Here is a 21,140-nt window from a genome sequence, read left to right as displayed (position 1 = left end):
CGTTCAGAAAAGCTTTAAAAACATTATCATCCAGAGCTGGAAACGTTGTTTTGGGGGAGCTGTGGGGTAGTGGTTAGAGGTGCAGCTTGGGATCGAGGGGTCAGTGGTTCGCCTCCCGTCGTGTCCATGGCTGAGGGGCCCTGAGCAAGCATCTAACGCCTAACCTCATATTAAGGATTGTGATTTTTTTCATGCTTTTTTTAATCTTATTTATCACAGCATCCATCTAAAAGACACATAATAGATATAATAGAGACAGAACGGTGCAGAGTGATACTGGAACTATTCCTTCCTGTGACTAAAGCACATTATTCAAAGTGAAGGTGGACAAAGAAGTGAGTAAGTAAAGTGGAGAGGAAATAAAATAACCTTTTAATACATACCATATTCAAACCCTTTACCTGGACAGAATAATGAAACGACTGAGGATCAGCTTGGTCGGTCAGGGACACTTAGAGCCTTAGAGATAAACCTTTATTCATTTATTATTTCTCTTGTGTATCTGATATGTTTTTGTTTTTGTTAAGTAGTGTGCAGACTTAATTTCTTTTGTCTTACCGAGGGCCGGCTCCACAGAGATGGGGGAGGACTCCTGGGACTCCTCACTGAGGCCGAAGACGTTGACGGCCTGGACACGGAACGTGTAGCTCTCCCCTGGGATCAGGCCGTGGACGACAAACCTGAGACACATTAAATACATTCAACAGTTGTTCCTGTTCACCTCGAGCAGGCAGGGGGGGGGGGGGGGGGGGGGGTTGTTGGGGGGCCATGTTCAGACCAGTTTGATCTCAAGGGGCCCGACCAGAAACAGAACAGCATCAGAAGATATAAACATAATGACAACAACGACAGACTCTTTGTTTTAGTGAAAATAAAAACATTAGGAGAAAGAAAATTCTTCTTCTTCCTCCTTCTCATCTTCCTCCTCCTCCTCCTCCTCACCCCTTCTTCTTCTTCCCTCTTTCTGATTTGCAATCTTCCTCCTCATCCCCTTCAACTTTTTCCTTCTTTCTTATTTATCTTCTTCCTCCTCCTCCCCATCTTCCTCCTTTTCCTTCTTCTTCCCCTCCTTCCACTCCTCCTTCCCCATCTAGTTCTTCTTCTCTTCCTCCTTCCACTCCTCCTTCCCCATCTTCATCTACTTCCCCTCCTCTTCCCTCTTCCTCCTCCCCATCTTCCTCCTTTTCCTTCTTCTTCCCCTCCTTCCACTTCTCCTTCCCCATCTAATCCTTCTTCTCTTCCTCCTTCCACTAATCCTTCCCCATCTTCATCTACTTCCCCTCCTCTTCCCTCTTCCTCCTCATCCCCTTCTTCTTCTTCCTTCTTTCTTATTTTATCTTCTTCCTCCTCCTCCTCATCGTCCTCCTTTTCCTTCTTCTTCCCCTCCTCCTTCCCCATCTAGTTCTCCTTCTCTTCCTTCTTCTTCTTCTCCTCCTTCTACATCTCTTCCTCCTTCCACTAATCCTTCCCCATCTTCATCTACTTCCCCTCCTCTTCCCTCTTCCTCCTCATCCCCTTCTTCTTCTTCCTTCTTTCTTATTTTATCATCTTCCTCCTTTTCCTTCTTCTTCTTCCCCTCCTTCCACTCCTCCTTCCCCGTCTAGTTCTTCTTCTCTTCCTCCTTCCACTAATCCTTCCCCATCTTCGTCCTCATCCCCTCCTCTTCCCTCTTCTTTCTCATTTTTATCTGCCTCCTCCACCTTCCACTCCTCCTTACGCATGTTCTTCTCCTATTCATGAGCTGAAGTTAATAATAATCCATATAACCCTCCAGAGATGCGTCTTTTAGTTTATCTTTCAGTTACATCACAGCGAGGCTTCGTCATTTCCGACACCCACCTGTTGTGTTTGAAGGGTTTGTGGTTGCATGGGAACCACTCCTTTGATCCGACCATGCGGCCGTCGATGTAATATCCCATCAGGTTCTTCAGATGTTTGGGAGCCTCCCACTGCACAAACACGGAGGACTTGGTGTTCCTGGTGGCGACCACCTGACCAGGAGCGGAGGGGACGCCTGTCCAGGACAGACATGATGGTTAATGACCAGTTAATACGGACGGATCGATTTAAAAGAATGTGCACTTTAGATTCGTGACAATTCAACGTCTGAAGAAGGAAATCAGAAAGAGTTTCACAAGGAAGAGTTGCCTGTTTTTATTTAGTGAAAAGTAAACGCAGAGTAGAGACACTGCTGTAAAAACAAGTGTCTGCAGGTCTGATCCACACACTGTGTTCTGCAGTGACAGGCAATTATAAAACAGGCAGTATTCAAACATGTATCGTCATGGTGGTTTCCCTTGTGCACAAACAGAGTGATTTTAGCGAACCCGATGAGGCAAAGCACCCGGTGGATTAGACACAATTTCTTTTCAAAGGTCACGTTAAATTGCTCCGACATGTTTCTACGAGACAAAAGACCTTTAGGGTAGAATGTGAGGTCAGAAGGTTGAGGTTTTAATTGGGGGGGGGGGGGTGGTTCAGACACGCAAACTGTGACGATTCTTCCTTTTATTTGCTCTCAAGTTTATTTTCATGTGTTGCTGCTCTAAACACAGACAGATATAGATGTGATGTTACAGCAGAGTGAACAGTGTCTTTAAAAGGTGTCTTCATTTATTTGTACATACCCACCGGCAGCTCGATACCTGCAACATACAATCACTCAGCTTCAGTCAAAAGGCCAGAGAGCAGTTAATGTGTCTAAAGATTCATTGTTTGCACACGATACAGCTCTTTGTTTTTCTTTATATATTTATTTATCTAGACACATTTAGTTTGGAAGATCTTGGCAAAGATCGTAAACATGCATTAAACAAACTACTGACACATGAGAGAGACCCACTGAAGACCCAACCAGACCCATAGACCCATAGACCCAACCAGACCCATAGACCCATAGACCCAACCAGACCCATAGACCCAACCAGACCCAACCAGACTCAACCAGACCCATAGACCCAACTAGACCCATAGACCCAACCAGACCCACAGACCCAACCAGACCCAACCAGACCCAACCAGACCCATAGACCCAACTAGACCCATAGACCCAACCAGACCCATAGACCCATCCAGACCCATAGACCCAACCAGATCCATAGACCCATAGACCCAACCAGACCCAACCAGACCCATAGACCCAACCTGTCCTGTCCTGTCCTGTCCTGTCCTGTCTCGTCTTGTCTTATCCTGTCCTGTCTCATTTTGTCCTGTCTTGTCTTGTCTCATACATCTGCATACATGTCTTTTAGTGTGTCCATGTTGTGTGAGTGCTGTGGTCTTTCTGAACAGTGACAGTGTGTCTGAGAGTCTGTGGGCTGGTCCCGTCTCTTACCATCTCCATCAACCTTTTGGATGGGCTCAGAGGGCTCGGAGGCCTCGCTGGAGCCGTACAGGTTGACCGAATACACTCGGAACTGGTACTTTTGCCCGTCTTGCAAATCAAAGACAGGGTAACGAGGGGAGTGCAGTTTGACTGCAGTGTTGATCCTCTGCCATGCTCCAGTGCCTGCTAAGCACTGTGGGACAATGAGGGAGGGGATGAGAAGGTAAGGCCATCAGTGTCAACCTTGGTGATGTTGCACAAACCCGTGGAGCAACTTTAAAGGTGGAAAGTGTTCTGCATAGTTTGGGCTAATTTAGATTAGGGTTCATTTAGATTTTTGTCATATTGACTCTTAAGTGTGTGACTGATTTACAAATCTATATATCAAAGGATGCATATTCGTGTATGAGCCAGAAAGAATAAATTAAATACCAGTAATGCTATTTAAAAATCTGACAAACCCACTGATACAACATTTCTCACTAATAATAATCATGTGCAGGTAAAATTACGGCATAAATAACAAACGTGTGACCTCTTAAACTCTTCTAATGGAGATCTTAAAATGTGCCAAGATGAATTCTGGGAAAATGAGTTTGTACAATAATACCTAAGACTTGATATAAAACCTTAGTTTGATATATGAGTGGTGCATCCCACGTATAAAAGATTGAAAATGTTATTCAACATACACCGATCAGCCATAACCTAATATTGTGCAGGTCTCTCTTGTGGTGACTCATCAGAGAATGGACATGGGCCTTCTGAGGGTGTCCTGTGGTGTCTGATCAACAGGATGTTGTTAGTGGGGGGCCTTTGAGGGGAGGGGCCTCTGTGGATCATCCCACAGATACTTGATCAGTTTGGGATCTAGTGAATTTGGAGGCCAGGTCAACACCTTGTGCTGTTCTTCATGTTTTTTTTTTATTTGTTCCTAAAGTGTTTTTTTTGTGTGTGTCTGTGTCAGGCTGCATCCTGCTGGGGATGGCTGCTGCCATCAAGCAGTGTCATTGCTATGGGGTGGGGGTGCCTGGTCTGGTCTAGGTGAGTTGTTGATGTTATTGACTTCTCCTGTCTGTGGTCATAATGTTGTGGCTGATCTGTGTATATATGCCACAACCCTTTTTTTATAGAGTTGGAACTTTGCAGCAAATAAAGCTATTAAAACCCATTTCATTTAAGAGTTGAAGAGGTTGACGTCCTGTTTACACTTCTTGGCTAAATGCTAAGTGGCCACATCGATGCTAATGGACGACCACAGCTGAAGCGACACACACCTTCTCGATGATGTACCACAGCGGAGCTCGTCCGCGAGGGCTGGGAGGCTTCCAGCTCAGCACGACATACGATTTGAAAACCTCTGACGCATGCACGTCTGTGGGCTCGCCCGGGATAGTTACATAGCCTAGATTGGGAGTGAACGGTGTTGAGGCAGGTAAAGATCATCCAGCAGCAGGCCCTGCAGAAGTCCCACATTAAGCACTCCTTCATGTTGAATATTGTAGAGGGGATTCAGATTTTATTTTCATAGTCACGATTAAAAATGTGCAACTGAACTACTTTAGAGACTACATATGGGATTGTTTCACAGCAATACGTTTCCTTAATTCCCACTAAGAGGAGAAACCATGCATCCTTTTAAAGCTGCTTACATTTAATAATTACATTTAATTACAGGATAATAATATTTGTTCTTAACAAATATAAAATTATTAATTTGATAGCATTCAACAACAATTGTTGCCAAATCCTCGTTGAATGCAGATAAAAAAAGAAGAAAAGAAAGAATATAGACAAGAATTAAAGAGTCATGAACTTTAAAGTGAAGAGTGAAATGTGGGACTTCTGCATCTGTAGCTTACCACCTGTGTGTATTATTTTAGAAAGTCATGGTTTTAAGTTTTTGAATTAGTTTTTTTTTGTGTGTGTTAAACTTTGGAGAGAAACTTTTAATAGTGGGTAAATTAAAGGAACAACAACAGCATAAAAACCCGTTTTAGTTCATTAAAGTGGAGTTAGGTCAAAGATCGCTGCACAAAAGTTAGAACGTGAAGACGACGGAGAAGAACTTAGACGTTCGGATGTTGTCGTCTATTTTTAGTGTTATGAAAACTGAGAGATTCATCTTAAAAATTCAGGTTTTCATTTCTGATTCTTTTTTTTTTGGTGATAAATGATGAAAATGTGTCATGTTAATTTATTTATTTATTTATTTTTAAATTGGTTTTATGTAACTTTTGTCAGTATAATGTGAGTCCCCAAAAGTCTCAGAGAGGAATCTTCTAAGAGATCAATTAGTAATTAAATATGTTACACTGTCTATGAAACTTTTATAGTTTTCATTTAGATTTATTTATTCTATTTCTGTTTCTTGCAGATTTGTACATATACAAATGTTGTATATTTTGTGTTCATAATTTCATTTCATTTCATTTCAATTTAATTTACTATCTTACACCTATTTTTATTTTTACTTGTGTTTTGCAAGACACTGCGACCAGGCAATTTCCTTTGTGGCTCAACAAACTCGATCTAAGTCTACGTTCAGAATTCATTTGCATTTCTTTTAACAGCCAGTGGTGGTCGACAACATGATGCTGTATCATATCAACGGCTGATGAGCCTTTCTCTGTGGGTCATAGAAAATGCAAGTGTGACTGTTCAGTGTCATAAATAAATAATCCAGAAAAATGTGAGAAATTAAACGTCACAATTCTCACAGAAGAGAATTTAAGAACATTTTCTGTTTGCAGAATCTACAGAGAAAACTGAGTGATTTCAGCTCAATAACACAATCAGCTGATGCCGTGTTTTCATTTTTAAATTGCTGCATTGCATTTGTGTTTCCAGCATGCTTCTCCTTAACCCTTTACGGGGCAAGGAACCATATTTGGTAGCTTCCACACACATTTTAAACTGCGTCCCGGTGCCTCTCAATGAGGTTTAGAAGCATGTGGTTTTCAGTCAGCCAATCAGAGAAGATCAAGGAAACATCCTCAGGTCAAATGTGGTCTGCAAGTTTCACCTCTGCATGAACGCTAACTGCTTTATTAGGTTCCACAAAGAAGAAGTGGTCTAATGTTGTCAACAAGTGTCTGAATCTTCACTTCTGTCCTAATGGTCTAAATATATGTTTACATGTTTTACCACTTAAGGACCATTTTTCTACAAATGTCACAAAAGTAAAAAAGTCGTCTTATGTCCTCTACAGTCTAAGGTTGAAATGTAGAAGTTCCAAGTATTTCAAGTAGTGCCCTGTAAAGGTATAAATGTGAATGTGTTTGTAAAGAGGGACAGGTATTAGTATTCTGTGAGGTTACGATAAAGTGGTTTAAAGGTTGTAGGAAACAAAAACTCTGAACCCAGATCAGTCTGTTACACTCTACTGTACCTTCCAGGTCGTCGTCCTTGATCACTATGTCATACTTTCCTTCGATTTTAATCACTGTCGCGGGAAACGACAACAACACAACCCGTTAAGAGGCGCTGGTGTCCCGCCGCCTGGCGTTCCTGTATTTACCTTCGTCTGTACCTTGCAGCCTCTCGCTCTCGGCGGGGTCCAGGGCCGTCACTTTGTCTGATTTGCGGGACGCCCTGCTGATGCCGGCGCTGTTCACGGCTCGGACACGGAAATAGTAGGAGCGGCCCATGCTGAGGCCGTGCACCGGGTATTTACAGACCTTCACCGGGGAGTCGTTGCACTGGACCCAGGTGTCGCTGCCAGCTTCACACCTGAGCACCGGACAGAGAGATGGGATAACCAGTCGAATCATCATCATCATTAATCAGCAGACACATCTCATCTTCAGTTGTCATAACGTGCTACATGTCTAAGTAACATCCACACCAATGAATGCCAGGTCCACAAGTTTCCCAGCAGAACATTGAACTGTCACAAGATGGTTTAAATGTTATTGACTTCTCTTGTCGGTGGTCATAATGTTGTGGCTGACTGGTGGCAAGTATCATGCAGTCCTAACAACTAAAAAAGAAATGTAATGTCTTCATGTGAGAATGAGAGAGGACACAAAGTCTCAAACCTTGATGCCATTTTTGGGTGATAAGATAAATGTTCTAATTAAATCTACTGAAGGCTCCAGCTGTAACTCTGTGACACGTCTCAGTGATTTCCTTGGCAGCGAGTGGAGAGTAATTCCACTGTATTCATGTCAGTGTGCCAGCTCTGGTCTATTTAAAGAAAGCCCTAAGGAGTTTTTTTCGGGGTGCAGGCTGACCTATCCACGAAGTATCCAGAGATTGGCGCCTCGTTGACGGTGTTTGGGGGTTTCCAGGCGACCAGGACGTAGTCCGAGTTGACGTCGTACGCCTTGACGCTCATTGGTGCACCAGGGGCCCCGGCTGCAGAGGCAGGGGCGTCTAGGAGGGAAGACAGAAGGACACGCTGTAGATAGGGAGGGACAGGAGGTGATAGAAAAACTTATCTGCATGCACTCATCATTTAGTTTTATTGATTAGAAAAGTCTGACTTCTTGTAGCTTCTTCTAGCAACAGGAAGTGAGAATTCAACAATTAAATTAGCTTCAGTTTCTACAGTACTGTTTCATGTCCATGTGTTTAAGAGTTTAAAACGCGTCCTTAACTGGAATCATGACCCAAACCAAACATGTTATGCTGATAATCGTGATAGCTGCAGATCTCATGTGAACGGCTGTTGAGCTAAACGTTGGTGAGAAGGAAACCCACTTCTGTCGAGTTTGTGCGGCTGTTAAATTTAGACTTTGAGACTCGACTCAAAGATTTAAAGCCAGCCCAAAGTTACTCCACCCACAAAAGTTAGGTGGATGAAAGTTGGTCTGGAGTTGCTCAATTGCAGCAATTTAATGGTGTCAGACCCTAACCCCGTATCCTGACGTGTACCTCCCCAGAAATGTATGTGCATCAATAAAGATGGAACACAGGGAGGAAAGGTTAACTGAGGAGGTTAGGAGATACTCGTCTCGTCTTTGACGAAATTTCGGCCAAAGTTTCAGTCGCTGTTGTTGAATGAAACAGGAAGTAGAAACAAAAATTAACCCGACACAGCTCCACTAGAGTTTGGGTGGCGTTGTTACAAAGCGAGTCAGACTGACGAGCGCACAAGTATAAATGACTCACGTCCCTTAGAAGCATAAACCACACATAATAGCAACGTAGTCATCTGAGAGACAGTTGATTTTGTTTACAGCAAAATGTCTCTGAATGGTTGCAGGACCATCCAGCTGGCTCATTACCAGACTCATATTCTGATAAGAATCATTATTAATTTTCTATTTATTCCTGAAAAAATAAAAACGATCCTGGTTTGTGCTTTAAATGTCACTCTGGTGATAAAGACATCCAGTGTATTTAAATAATCCGTGGTGTTGCGTTGTAGTTGACGTGCTGCATCCTACCTGAGACGAACAGGTAGGCGCTGTGCTCGGCGGTGCCGTCCTTTGTAAAGATACGGAGGGTGTAGAGGCCCTCGTCGTCCTTGGCCAGGTGAGGCAGCGTCAGACGGGCTGCGCTCCCACACACGGACATCTCCACCAGGTTGCTCGGTTTCAGGAGCTTATCTAAAAAAATTAAAAAACACACGTTAACGAAAATCAGCTGCTGGTCTAATAAGATAAAAACAGTAACAATGCTGGTCCATCGATGCAAAAGATGAATGAATGAATGAATGAATGAATGTCTCTGTACCATCTCTGTACCACTGGGCGAGGGGTGGTACGTTGGGGAGGTCAGGGACGACCACCATAGTGCACACCAGTTTGATGCAGCTGCCCTCCACGCCAAAAGAGACGGGGAACCTGTCGAGCAGGGTGACCTCCAGCTTACTGGCATGGATCTCAGTCAGATGGGGCACTGGACAGCAGGGGAACGAGAAGTATCATCAGCAAACAGAGATCTCATAGCATGGTTACTGAATGAGTGTCATTGCTATGGGGTGGGGGTGCCTGGTCTGGTCTAGGTGGGGGCTACACGTCTAAGTAACATCCACACCAATGAATGCCAGGTCCAGAAGTTTCCCAGCAGAATATTGAACTGTCACAAGATGGTCAATGTCAGTGGTCATAATGTTGTGGCTGATTGGTGTAAATCAGCCTCTAAATTGTGTCTGTTCTTGATGTAATTGCTTTGTGCTCGTGTCTCAGCAGTTTCAGTTCACCAGCTGTTTATTTATTTCCTTAAACTCCAGATCATTTGACTAAATGGTTCAGATGTTTTCCTCAGAATAGATGTTTGCTCTTTGTTCTTCAGCCAACAGGAGGAGCTTGTCACAATAGTTTCCACTTCTTATCAGGCCTCTAGCGGCACTCTCTGAAGCCAAATGATTTCATGCGGTCGGACTGGTTGCGTCTTAGCCACAGACACTCCCACCCTCCCCTCCACCCCCCTTAGATCCTAGGCTACTTCCTGTAAACTCCTCTCACCTAGGCCAAGCTGACAGGACTGTGCACCTCCCGATGGTCCTGTGAAGAAAGGAAGTTCATGTTTTACAGGGAGAAAACTCTCTGGGTGAATCATGTCTCAGTGAGTCAGAGAAAAAGAGAGAGACTTACTCTTCACAGTGACTGTAGCCTTGCTGGTAGCTGTCCCATACTGGTTGGTGGCCACGGCACTGTACTCAGCAGTATCACTCACAACACACCTGCAAAAAGTGAAATGCTCAAACGTCTGTGTTGAGGTACTATGTACTATTTGTCTAAAGAGTCTAAAGCCCTATTTGCACGGGACTAGTTTTACCTGGGGACCTCCAGTAGTTTGTAATAGTTGCAGAGGTCGCCTGTGATTTTTATCTCGTACAAATCGACCACGTCTGTAATTTGTTAAGTAAGTAAGTAATAGTTTTGTTTGATTTGCAGCTTTTTAAGAAAGATGAAGTCTGTGTTATAAATTAAAGTCTGGACGGATGTTGTACATTTTAGTAACACTGACTTATGGGGTGCAGTTTCTAAATCACATGATGTCATCCAGTCTAACTAGTCCCGTGGGAATAGAGCTTAATTAGGATCACTAATGCAAATAAAATTCAAAATGCACGTCTATTATATTTCAGGTAAGATAAATCTAACTTTGTCTTGTCTTTCTGGTTTCATGCTTTTACTCTTTTCCCACATTTCTTTGGTTACTGTATTATGTATTCCATGACTGACTGAACAACGTCATGGTTCGCGTACATGACGTCCAACAAAGCCCCTCCCCTCCTCTCAAAGTCAATATTTGATAACAGTTAAAGACATCATGCACGGCTCCTTTTGGAAACTGATGTCACAGCTTTAGCACACTGAAAAGGAAGGTGCCTTGTGACAGCGACTGAACGGGCGTCTGAGGGTGGGAATAGAAGGAAGAAATGTGACCTTCACCCTGAACTCAACTATTTTAGAAGAAGATCCATTTTCTCAGCTGTTGAGCCAGATATAAAGTCGGTGTCCTTCTTCTAAAAGAGCTCATTGCTTGGTTCTTTTATCATTTTTTTCTTAATTTTGAAGAAAGTTAGGCAGCTAAACAAAAGTTTCCTCAATGATCCAGTAATGTAATGACAGATATCTAGCGCCTCGGAAAAAGAGAGAGGAAGGGAGGGAGGGAGGGAGGGAGCAGTGGGAGGAATTTATGGCTCGAATGATGCAAAGGTCAGCACTTCGACACCAACAGCTGAGAGGCCTTGAAGATGACGAAAAGAAGCAGCCTGGGCTTTAACCCTCCACCTAGCAAGCTAAACTCTCCTCCATACAACTGTCTTGACACTAAAAATGAAGGGGGAAGAGGCTAAAGGTATGAGTTTTTTAAGTGTAGGCTTTAATTTTGCTGCTAGTCATTCATTCCCAGTCAGGTTTCTTTCCTCTTGATTCCCACTAATTTTGACAATCAGTGGATTTTAATAGTTTCCATAGTTTTTGTCTACTCTAAAGGTACACGCTAGATACAGGACATCTTCTCAGCCATGATGCCAATTTGGCTCCTTGGCCCAAAGCAAAACAAATTCCTGAGGCCCCGTGTCACTTGAAGAGTTATTGCCACTTTAGGCAATAAATCTTAGTTTAGGCTTCGCACTTTAAAGAAAGTATGAGTTTCATCATGTGTGAAAACTTGGGCAACTTCAGTTTCGGAAGTTTTATCCTCAGCTTCTCAAAAGTGAAGCCAAAGCAAGTAGAGCTCCCCCTGGTGGCTCGCTGCAGTATAGGTCATAAGCTCCGCCTCCTCCGTGTTAGTGGGCGGGACTTGGGCCAAACTAAAACACTAGTTGTTTAGCGGGGCATCAATATCACGGCTCTACGTGGCTCCGCCCTCAGACCGTACTGATCAGACTCTGGATCCAAACTCACAAGATGGCGCCGCCCGTATCCCCGGGAACATAGAGTCAGTTTGACCAATGAGAGGAAGAGGAGACGTGGTGTCCATATTTATATACAGACTATGTACAACACATGTGCAGCGTGAGATGCTAACCCTGTCCATAGTCACTGGAATTTTAACAAATGACTACTATCATGAAATCGTTACCAATTCTGACATTTCTTTGAATGAATAGTTGATCATTCAGACTCATATTTATAAATATCAACCCTCGTACAGACTCACCAATATGGAGACAATTAACGGCACCCTTTGGTTCATATTTAGAAACTTCATATCAAAACACCGTGATTTCAGAAAGGTGATCTGAGTGGTGGGCGTTGCGTACCTGCTAATAATCAAACCGTGGACTCCATACTTGTTTTCAATCTTGTACTTTCCCGGAGCACTCAGTGGGTCGACTGGCACTCCTCCTTTATACCTGCAAAGAAGCAGAATCAGCAGTCAGAGAGTTCTCTAAACCAATGCTTTAAACTGGTGATATATGGTGATATATATCTATATATGTGTGTGTAATGACATTAGACAATGCAGCGTTACAGTAGCAGGTAGAAGCTTGCAGGGTACTGTAGATTAACCTTAAAGGGATTAAATGAGCATACATTTAAACTAAAATTAAACTTAAAACAAGCAAAAAGCACCAACAGCTTCATCAGCCTTAAACAATAGTTTCAAATCTACCATTTAACGATGGGCCTTGGGGTTCCCTGCACGGTGCAGAACAGTTTGACAGGAGTCTTCTCCCACACAGTGTGGGGCCGCAGGGCCACCAGGAAGTCCGGCATCTTAGGGGTTTCCTCCAACGAATCCCCTCTCCTTGCCATCATGTCCTTAACCTGGACAGAGCAAACAGCACAGAGTCACAGGAAAGTGTCATATTCTCTACACTACAGCTCTGAACAGATATGATTTAATAACTAGAACTAGTTAATACATAGACCAAGTGATTCTATGAAACGTCAAGATGAACAATCTGGCCAGACCAGACGGATTAGAGCGATGAGATCAAATCTGCAAGACATATACAGTATTTAGCACTAGCCTGGCGTAGCTAGCTAATTAGAATATGAGTAACACGGCATTTGGATTTCATTATGAGGTGTGTTTAAACCATTAAATCTGAATGATACTGGACAGTCCTCCAACCAATCAGAGGCATTTTGTTGTAATCTAAGTCAACTCCACGGTGCTCAGATGACATGTATGACTACTGTTACTGTCTGTCACCACATTAAGCCCCGCCCATACGATTTGATTGGCTCGGCAGATCTTTGTAGGAGCAGAATCAGTCGGCAACGGAGAGACTCCAGACCAGCCTTGGGTGGGGAAGTTGGTTTTGCCGTTTTATGATATTGCTTATTTCTGCCTTTGTTAGGAATCCATTAAACTTCCAAGCATTTCTTTTTATGGTTGCAGATTGTCTCACTCTTTTCTGTCATCTCCTCTGGCATGACCACGTGCTGTGGTAGTAGCTTATAGCAACTGGCAACCACTCTTAAAGTGCATTACCCCATTTCTTTCTTGGTATGACAAACCGATATGATCTAACAGCTGCTGAATTATTCACACGATACATGATTATTGATTATTGTCAACATCAAGATTGGGTGATCATCATAGGTCATCAGTTTCAGCTTCAATAATTAACTAAAAACACACTGTATATATCTCACGTTGCTTGGTTGGTTTATTACTGGAGATAATTGCTCAGATTTAAGAGAGAGACACAGTCGAGTATCATCTGCATATTGGCGACATTCACAACTATTTAATCCTCATTCGAGCCACTGACACGGTGGTAGGTAAGTTATTAATGTCCACTTACCTCTCTCTGGATATTAAGACTATCCACTTGGGCCTTAGTGGCTATCCTCATCCTGTGGAGCTCCTCCTGAATAACAGCCAGTCCTTTTCCAACATTCTTGCTCACCCTCTGGTACTCCTCAGTCTCCTCAGTAGTCCTAACCATCACACAGCATAAATCAAACTGTTAAACTTGACTTTACTTCAGCATCACTGGGTGTAAGCCAGTTTTATTCAAGTTGCATTTTATTGTGAAGAATGAAACCACTTTCGTAGCACAACTTTTAACTGGGGACATAATAAATGTTGTGTTGAGCACATCAAGATGAATACTGGATAAGACACGGAGGTTAGAAAACTGGAGCGGTACAGAAATCTGCCCATTTGATCCTACAAACACTCAAAGTGCACATCACCTGAAAAATTACCAACTAGCACGACTGGAGAAATGTGCTGCCTGGACTGTGGTCAGCTAATAAGAGACCGTAGTTCCGTATTACCTTACACCTAAAATAGCCTGACATATGACAGCAGTCGGAGGGAACCCACCTCTGCCGGAAGACCGGAACAGTATAGGCTGGTTCCGCCATAGCCTCTGTGGCCTGGGCCTGCACCTGGTGCTCCGATTTAGAGCTTGATTTCCTGTTGAGGAAGAACCCGTTAGTATGAAGCAGCCAAAGACGAATCCATAGACTTTTTAAATTTTAGCGTTGCAGAAGCAGTCACTGTGCTTAAAGATCCCAAGATCCACCTGAGGTTTTCCTTTGAGTTTGAAGTAGTAGTGCAACATGATGTCATACCCTCACAGATGAAGGTCTCCTAGATCCTAGAAGGTCTAGATTAAATTGGTGGTTCCTGTTGTTTAAACCCATTTCCCTCTCCTTTGAACTGCCTGGTCAAACTTACAATTCTTACTATATTAAGAAATTTGCTTTACAAAATATTTAAATATATATATTGGCAAAAACTTTGCAGAATAGCATCCTCAGATCATTTTCTGCTCATTTTCATTACGACTGCAGCCAGATCTCCTGTAAAGGTGCAGATATCAGTTTGTGTCACATGTATATTTGACCAAGACATATCAGGGACATGGACTTAATGTTTCCCAAAACCTCGATTTAACTGATAAATGTGTGCAGGTGCTTCAAACTAACACAGACTATATAAATACTAACTAATTAAAAATCCTCAGCCCTTCATTGGTTTCCTGTCCGAGTACTCTCATGGAAAACTTCCAGATAAACTTGGTCAGTACCGATACCACTATGTATAGCTCTAGGGAACTGGCCTCAGATGCAGGTCTGGATCGAGTGGTGGCGCGAGGCAGCTGCTACATGACAACAGGGTCCTAGTAGCTCAGATTCAGAGCTCATTGCATCGCTGGTGATGACAAAAGCTAGCGCAAGACTTCAACTTCTACACATCATCTATCAGCTTTTTACAAGCGTTCTACAGCAGAGCAGTAAAATAAAAGACACGTCTCTAATCATCTGAACTAATAAAGTTTGCTGCTAGCAGTCGCAGAGAATCAGAAGCCATAGCACCTACTGAAGTCCCGACCTAGGATTGGGTTCCTGGGATTCTGGACCCCACAATGACAAGAAGCTACAGATTCAATGGTGGCTATTTTAAACTGATGTTCTGCAGCTGCCGTGTTTGTTTTCATTTGTTTTTACTTCTTTGGATTTGTCACAACGGCACTAATTTAATGTTTTCAGATGATCTCCTGAGAGCTTTGGTTGTGTCATCTTTCAGCTCATACTACTAGACAAAGGAGAAACTAAAGAAGCATCTCACAGACGGATAATAAATGTAATTTTGCTCAATACTTTAAGGAAGATGCTCCAGATCAGATCAGCCTCTTGTTTAATCTCAGATCTGTTTTAAGTAAATATTTCTGCCTTCAGTTGGAGCCATAAAATAAAGCGCCACCTGCCCGCTTCAGGAGGCAGCAATATCCTCTTCGTCTACATTTATTAAAAATTTAAATATGCAAATACAAAGTCAGCCTTTAGCTCTAGTTAACTCTAGTTAACATTATTTAAGATGCCAGTGAAACAAAATGTTGGAGGTTGCCACATTAAGTTTGTTTTTGCAAACCAAAGGCGTCAGGTTCAGCTACACGTTTATAATATACGACTGAAATGCAACGGACACCTGATGTAGAGGAGTTGTAGACGTGACGGGAATCAGACAGTTTGGACCTGACTTTTAATTCATTGCTAATCTAGCCTCATAAACCTACACAGCCTCGGTAATCTACGGCACAGCTGCAGCGACAGGGCTTGTTCATCACAGCTTCATCTCACATCAGGAGACAAACTAACGTCAAACTGGCAAAGCAGCAGCAGCAGCAGCCGTTTTTAAAGCAGCAGGTAGGCGTCGCCCTCGTACCTTTCCGTCTGCTGCTTCACAACATGTTTAGTGTGATGATAAGCATAATCAGTTTTGACCTGGCTCACATGCTTCTTCTTATACCAAGGTATGACTTTGGAAGCCATGACTGGAACACTTCAAGGAGACCTGGCCGAGAGCACCAGGGGAAGGGGAAGGGGAAGGGGAAGGGGTGGGGCGGGGTGGTGGTAGGGGGGGTAGACCAAACATGTGTTAGCCGTGTTAGACATGTCAATACAAGTCTTTTCTTTCATCCGTCACTGTTGCTGCTGCCGTTATGAAGACTGTGTAATAAACATATTGACGTGTTCCTCTCCCAGGAAGACTCAACGTTAAGTAGGTGTCAGGGCAGAGATTGAGCTCAGCACTTTGAGTGTTTCCTCTTACAGCCTTTACAGAGCTCAGCTATGAATAGCTTGCAGCAGGGTGCTTATTCCATTATTGGAAAAATGAAAAGAATCCAGTTATTACCAGCAGCACAGTCCTCACACTGTTTAATTAAAACAATTACACAAGAAATTACTGATAAAACTGCACAAGAATAAAAAGTCTGAAAACCCAGACTCAGACTAATCCTTGCTCCATTCTGTGTAAATTATTATTAAAGCACAGTTTTTACCTGAGACCCTTTGGCTCACATGAATTAGAGAAAATGCCAGTGTCTTGGTATGTTAGGAAGTTCTGCTCAGGGAGATTACACACCACCACTAAATTCTCCCACACAAGACACAGATTATCTACAGCAACACATTCTCACCTGAACCCAGCGGATACCTTCTCTTCCTACTCTGATATTCCTTTTGCAAACGTTATTTCCCAAATTAAATTAGCACGCCGGCGAGCAAATATTAACAAAAGTGACTTACCCCGAGAGATTAAAACAGCGCAAAGCGGTGGCAGACCAGCCTGATGCCGCTTGGGAAGCACTTGCTGATGGCAACAAAAATATTACCCTGCCACTGGAGGAATGCTGTTCCCCTTCCACCCCATGTATGGACGCACTTAAGACTATATATAGCATTTACCCCCAAATTTCATTCTCATTCTGCACTGTGGAGGTGAAGCGTATGCATCTGTACCTGCAAATGTAATGAATTATTTGAAGGTATGTTTCAATCCACTGCCTTTACTGAAACCTGAACATATCTTTATTTTATTTTATTTCATCCACAGGTTAAAGAAAGAAACTGTCTGTGCAGCAAAGCAGTCAGGAGTCTCTAAAATAAACTATTGTTTCACCAGAACAATATTTAACTTTGGAAACTGTAAAATTATCTTTTAAAGGGACACGTTGCCAATCTTCCTATTGTTGTCAGGACGACTAGTTTCCATCTTAAAAAAATAAAATAAACTCACTAGGGAGCATCTCACATTCAGACACTGAACGTATTAATGAGTGTAACGTCTATAAACAAGTTCAGAGTTCATTGTCTGGCAGATCCCTGCTCTCGAAGCCTTACGAGACCTTTTTAGGTTTCTCGAGACAGCCTGTCCTCCTTGGCTCAACACTTGCAGGCAGCAGTGGCGCTATTTTTAACAGCGAGTCCTTTAGTTACAGTGATACTCCCACTTCTTACTGTACAAGAGCCTCTGCAGCTATTTTTATTCACACATGCTTGTTTGAAAAAAAAAAAAAAAAGAAATAAAATGACTGTTTAATTCTTGCAATTACAGGTGAACTTAAGAGGAAGCCGCTTTAAAATGCAGCTGTAGTTACACTGGAAACCTTCAAGACACTGACCTGCAACTTCTCCAACATTTACAGTAGAGAATATATATTTAATAAAATACAGAATCTCATTAAGTCCATTAAAACCTGTGTCCCCTCCTCAGAGATATGAGATGTGGTAGGGTTTTAAAAAATAAATAGATTTTGGCGCCACCCAGTGGTGAAATCAGGAACGACAGATATCTCCACATCACAATTAAACTGTCAGTGTCTGACATGTAATAACTGATATTCACCAGAGAAGAGAATATGAAAGAAAGAAAAATTTCAAACTATTTAAGCACGACTAACCTGAGCTACGACGATCATTTAACTTCCCCCCATCTTCAAACAGAACGTCTCCATCTGCAAAGACAAACCAGTTAAATTAGTCTGTTTACTGTAGTCAGCTGATAAAGCCCTGTTCATCCAGTGCAGTGGGGACACCTAGAGGCTAATGCACATCAGTACAACTAAACTGCATGATACACCGATCAGCCACAACATTATGACCATTGACATGAGAAGTAAATAACATTTAAACCATCTTGTGACAGTTCATTGTTCTGCTGGGAAACTTCTGGACCTGGCATTCATTGGTGTGGATGTTACTTAGACATGTAGCACCCACCTAGACCAGACCAGGCACCCCCACCCCATAGCAATGACACTCCTTGATGGCAGCAGCCATCCCCAGCAGGATGCAGCCTGACACAGACACACACACAAAAACACTTTAGGAACAACTAAAAAAACAAAAACATGAAGAACAGCACAAGGTGTTGACCTGGCCTCCAAATTCACTAGATCCCAAACTGATCAAGTATCTGTGGGATGGTCCACAGAGGCCCCTCCCCTCAAAGACAACAGTAAATTAGATTTTTACAGATTTTTAACAACACATTAAAAGCATATAACATAAGACATAATACAAAATAAAGTCAACATTTACTTTGTCCATTCAAGTGGTATTATTACACACAATCACTTAATGTAAAAGAAAAACATTTGAGGTTGTTCCACCTTTAAGACACAAATTGATTTTATCTCTTCAGCAATTTATTATGGGTTATTCTGGTTATATGGTCCTGCAGCTTCATAAGACTGATGAGACATGTAAGAGACAGATTTAACTTCAGATGCACTGAAGACTGTATAAAATAATTCATCTTGCTTTATTTCCTGATCCATTCTTGCATATTTCACATATATTTGTTACGGTCTATTACAGATGATATTTTATTTTATATTGTTCTCAGTATTTAGTAGTTTATAATATATTAAATGACTGCTTTGTTTAGCACCTTGTAACTCTGCTTTAATTATGTGATATATAAACAAAGTATTATTAGTATATTATTTCAAGTGTGCTAAATGCTGCCACCTCCTGTCTGTTTGAAGTTACAGTGAACCCTGCTGCTTCTGCAACAGCTACAACTACTATCACTAATAAAAATAACAGTGATAAATAATAATAATAGTAATGATACCTGAAATATTTAGTTTTTTGTTCTGTTTCTGTAAAATTCAGTTAAATTCTGAACAGTTCAGGAACTGAATCTTTCCCTCATGCTTTCTTGTTTCTTGTTTGACACATTAATCTTTTACATTTTCTCAAAGCCCATTTAACTGTTGTTTTGTAATCAGGGGCCAGGAAACAGTGTCTGAAAGCATTAGTTCACCTTTTTCTGTTTTCAGCTGGAGATCACATGCACAGAAAATGCTCAAAGATCATAGTGAATGCAGCGGCGACTGAATTCACTAGATGCTGGATGAATTCTTGTGAGCTGAGAGTATGTGTCTGTTGCAGCGCTGCTTTATCTAGCAGAGTTTGTGTGATTCCAGATCTCCTGCTGGATTCCAGTCTCCTTCCTCCCTCTGGCCCCAGCACCCAGCATGTTTGTAGTGGGAATAAAAGAGATTATTGGAGCATGCTAATGTGATGAGCAGCAGGTTCCCAGGTTTGAGGCGCCTCAACGCAGCAAAGGAACATCCTCCCTTTTAGACAGAGCGCTAACGATGAAGAAACTTTTTATTCTAAACCCGACTCAAGAAAGTTCATTATAGATGTTTAAATATATGTAATAAAGAATAAAGCTGAATATATACATGTTACACACATTATTTCTCTGGTATTTGATCCAGATATTCATGGTTGTTTAGATGATGACTGCAGATGAAGAGGATGACCCCAGAAACTTTTATTTGGCACAAGGTCATGACAAGTCTTTAATATTTATACTGACAGTTTCTGTAGCATCTCCATCACCTAAAAATTAAAACACACATGGATGTAAATATATAAATATTAATAATTGTACTTTATGCTCTTTTATCTACATACAGTCCCTGACAAAAGTCTTGTCACTTATCCATTTTGTAGAAACAACAGTTTATAACCTGACTTTTAATTAATCCATTGGTTTTAGAAATGGCTCATATGAAAGCTAAAACCCTCCCAAATTATGTTTGATATACTAAAATAAATTTGCTTCACTGAAGAAAGATTGATCATTTAATGAACACAGAAAGGTCAGATTTTGGCAAGACAAAAGTTTTGTCGCCTACAGAAAGTAATGTGAAAATTGAACAAATCATTTACTTCAAATACAAAAATATGATGCATAACATCAGTGAATGAAGTACTGGTGCTGTGAGATCCATATTTAATATCTTGTATGACTTCCATGAGCTTGAAGGACTGCATCCATGCGGTTCGACAATGATTCATACAATTTATTGATGAAGTCATCAGGAATAGCAAAGAAAGCAGTCTTACAAGAATAAGAAAAAGATTTGAAGAGACTGGAGATGTTTTTGACAAGCCCAGGTCCGGCAGACCCCGCAAGACAACTGCTCGGGAGGACCGTTTGTTGGCTCGAAAATCCAAGCAGAGCTCCACCAGGCCTGGTCACCTCAAGTCCCCGTGTCAACCAGAACAGTTTGTAGAATCCTGTCTCGAAATGGCCTCCATGGTAGAATCAGTGCCCAGAAACCAGCACTAAACAAAAGGCAATTAAAAAAACGTGTGGCATTTGCCAAGGCCCACAGCCTGCTAAAAGGATGGACGCTGGAAAAGTGGCAGACGGTGGATTTCTCAGATGAATCTTCGGTTGAATTACATCACAGCCGCCGCAAATATTGCAGGAGACCTACTGGAGCTCGCATGGATCCGAGATTCACCCAGAAAACAGTTAAATTTGGTGGCGGAAAAATCATGGTCTGGGGTTACATCCAGTATGGGGGTGTGCGAGAGATTTGCAGGGTGGAAGGCAATATCAATAGCGTAAAATATCAAGAAGTATTAGCTACCTCTTACATTCCCAACCATAAAAGGGGTCAAATTTTGCAGCAGGATGGTGCTCCATCGCATACTTCCATCTCTACATCAAAGTTCCTCAAGGCGAAGAAGATCAAGGTGCTCCAGGACTGGCCAGCCCAGTCACCAGACATGAACATCATTGAGCATGTCTGGGGAAGAATGAAAGAGGAAGCATGGAAGACGAAACCAAAGCATCTTGATGAACTCTGGGAGGCATGTAAGACTGCTTTCTTTGCTATTCCTGA

General features: G+C 42.2%; 1 protein-coding gene across 1 annotated transcript in view; it reads right to left on the bottom strand.

Annotated features, from left to right (window-relative positions):
• Positions 1-15,972, bottom strand: part of myom2a (myomesin 2a) — a gene marked incomplete at both ends in the record, with an annotated part of 30,485 nt that extends 14,513 nt beyond the window's left edge. Inside the window, 18 exons of the mRNA XM_084563886.1 lie at positions 384-401; positions 559-680; positions 1,840-2,014; positions 2,628-2,645; positions 3,335-3,518; positions 4,603-4,730; positions 6,717-6,770; positions 6,858-7,057; positions 7,561-7,702; positions 8,719-8,880; positions 9,008-9,172; positions 9,742-9,780; positions 9,871-9,959; positions 11,994-12,086; positions 12,347-12,501; positions 13,491-13,626; positions 14,018-14,110; positions 15,866-15,972. Coding sequence (XP_084420012.1) covers positions 384-401; positions 559-680; positions 1,840-2,014; positions 2,628-2,645; positions 3,335-3,518; positions 4,603-4,730; positions 6,717-6,770; positions 6,858-7,057; positions 7,561-7,702; positions 8,719-8,880; positions 9,008-9,172; positions 9,742-9,780; positions 9,871-9,959; positions 11,994-12,086; positions 12,347-12,501; positions 13,491-13,626; positions 14,018-14,110; positions 15,866-15,972 — 2,080 coding nt within the window. The remainder of the gene's footprint in view (positions 1-383; positions 402-558; positions 681-1,839; positions 2,015-2,627; positions 2,646-3,334; positions 3,519-4,602; positions 4,731-6,716; positions 6,771-6,857; positions 7,058-7,560; positions 7,703-8,718; positions 8,881-9,007; positions 9,173-9,741; positions 9,781-9,870; positions 9,960-11,993; positions 12,087-12,346; positions 12,502-13,490; positions 13,627-14,017; positions 14,111-15,865) is intronic.
• Between the last annotated feature and the right edge of the window lie 5,168 nt (positions 15,973-21,140).

The sequence above is a fragment of the Chelon labrosus genome (genome assembly GCF_963514085.1).
Source record: "Chelon labrosus genome assembly, chromosome: 2".
Taxonomy (NCBI): domain Eukaryota; kingdom Metazoa; phylum Chordata; class Actinopteri; order Mugiliformes; family Mugilidae; genus Chelon; species Chelon labrosus.
The sequence above is the reverse complement of the archived record's forward strand: the minus strand, read 5'-3'. Positions and strand labels throughout refer to the sequence as shown.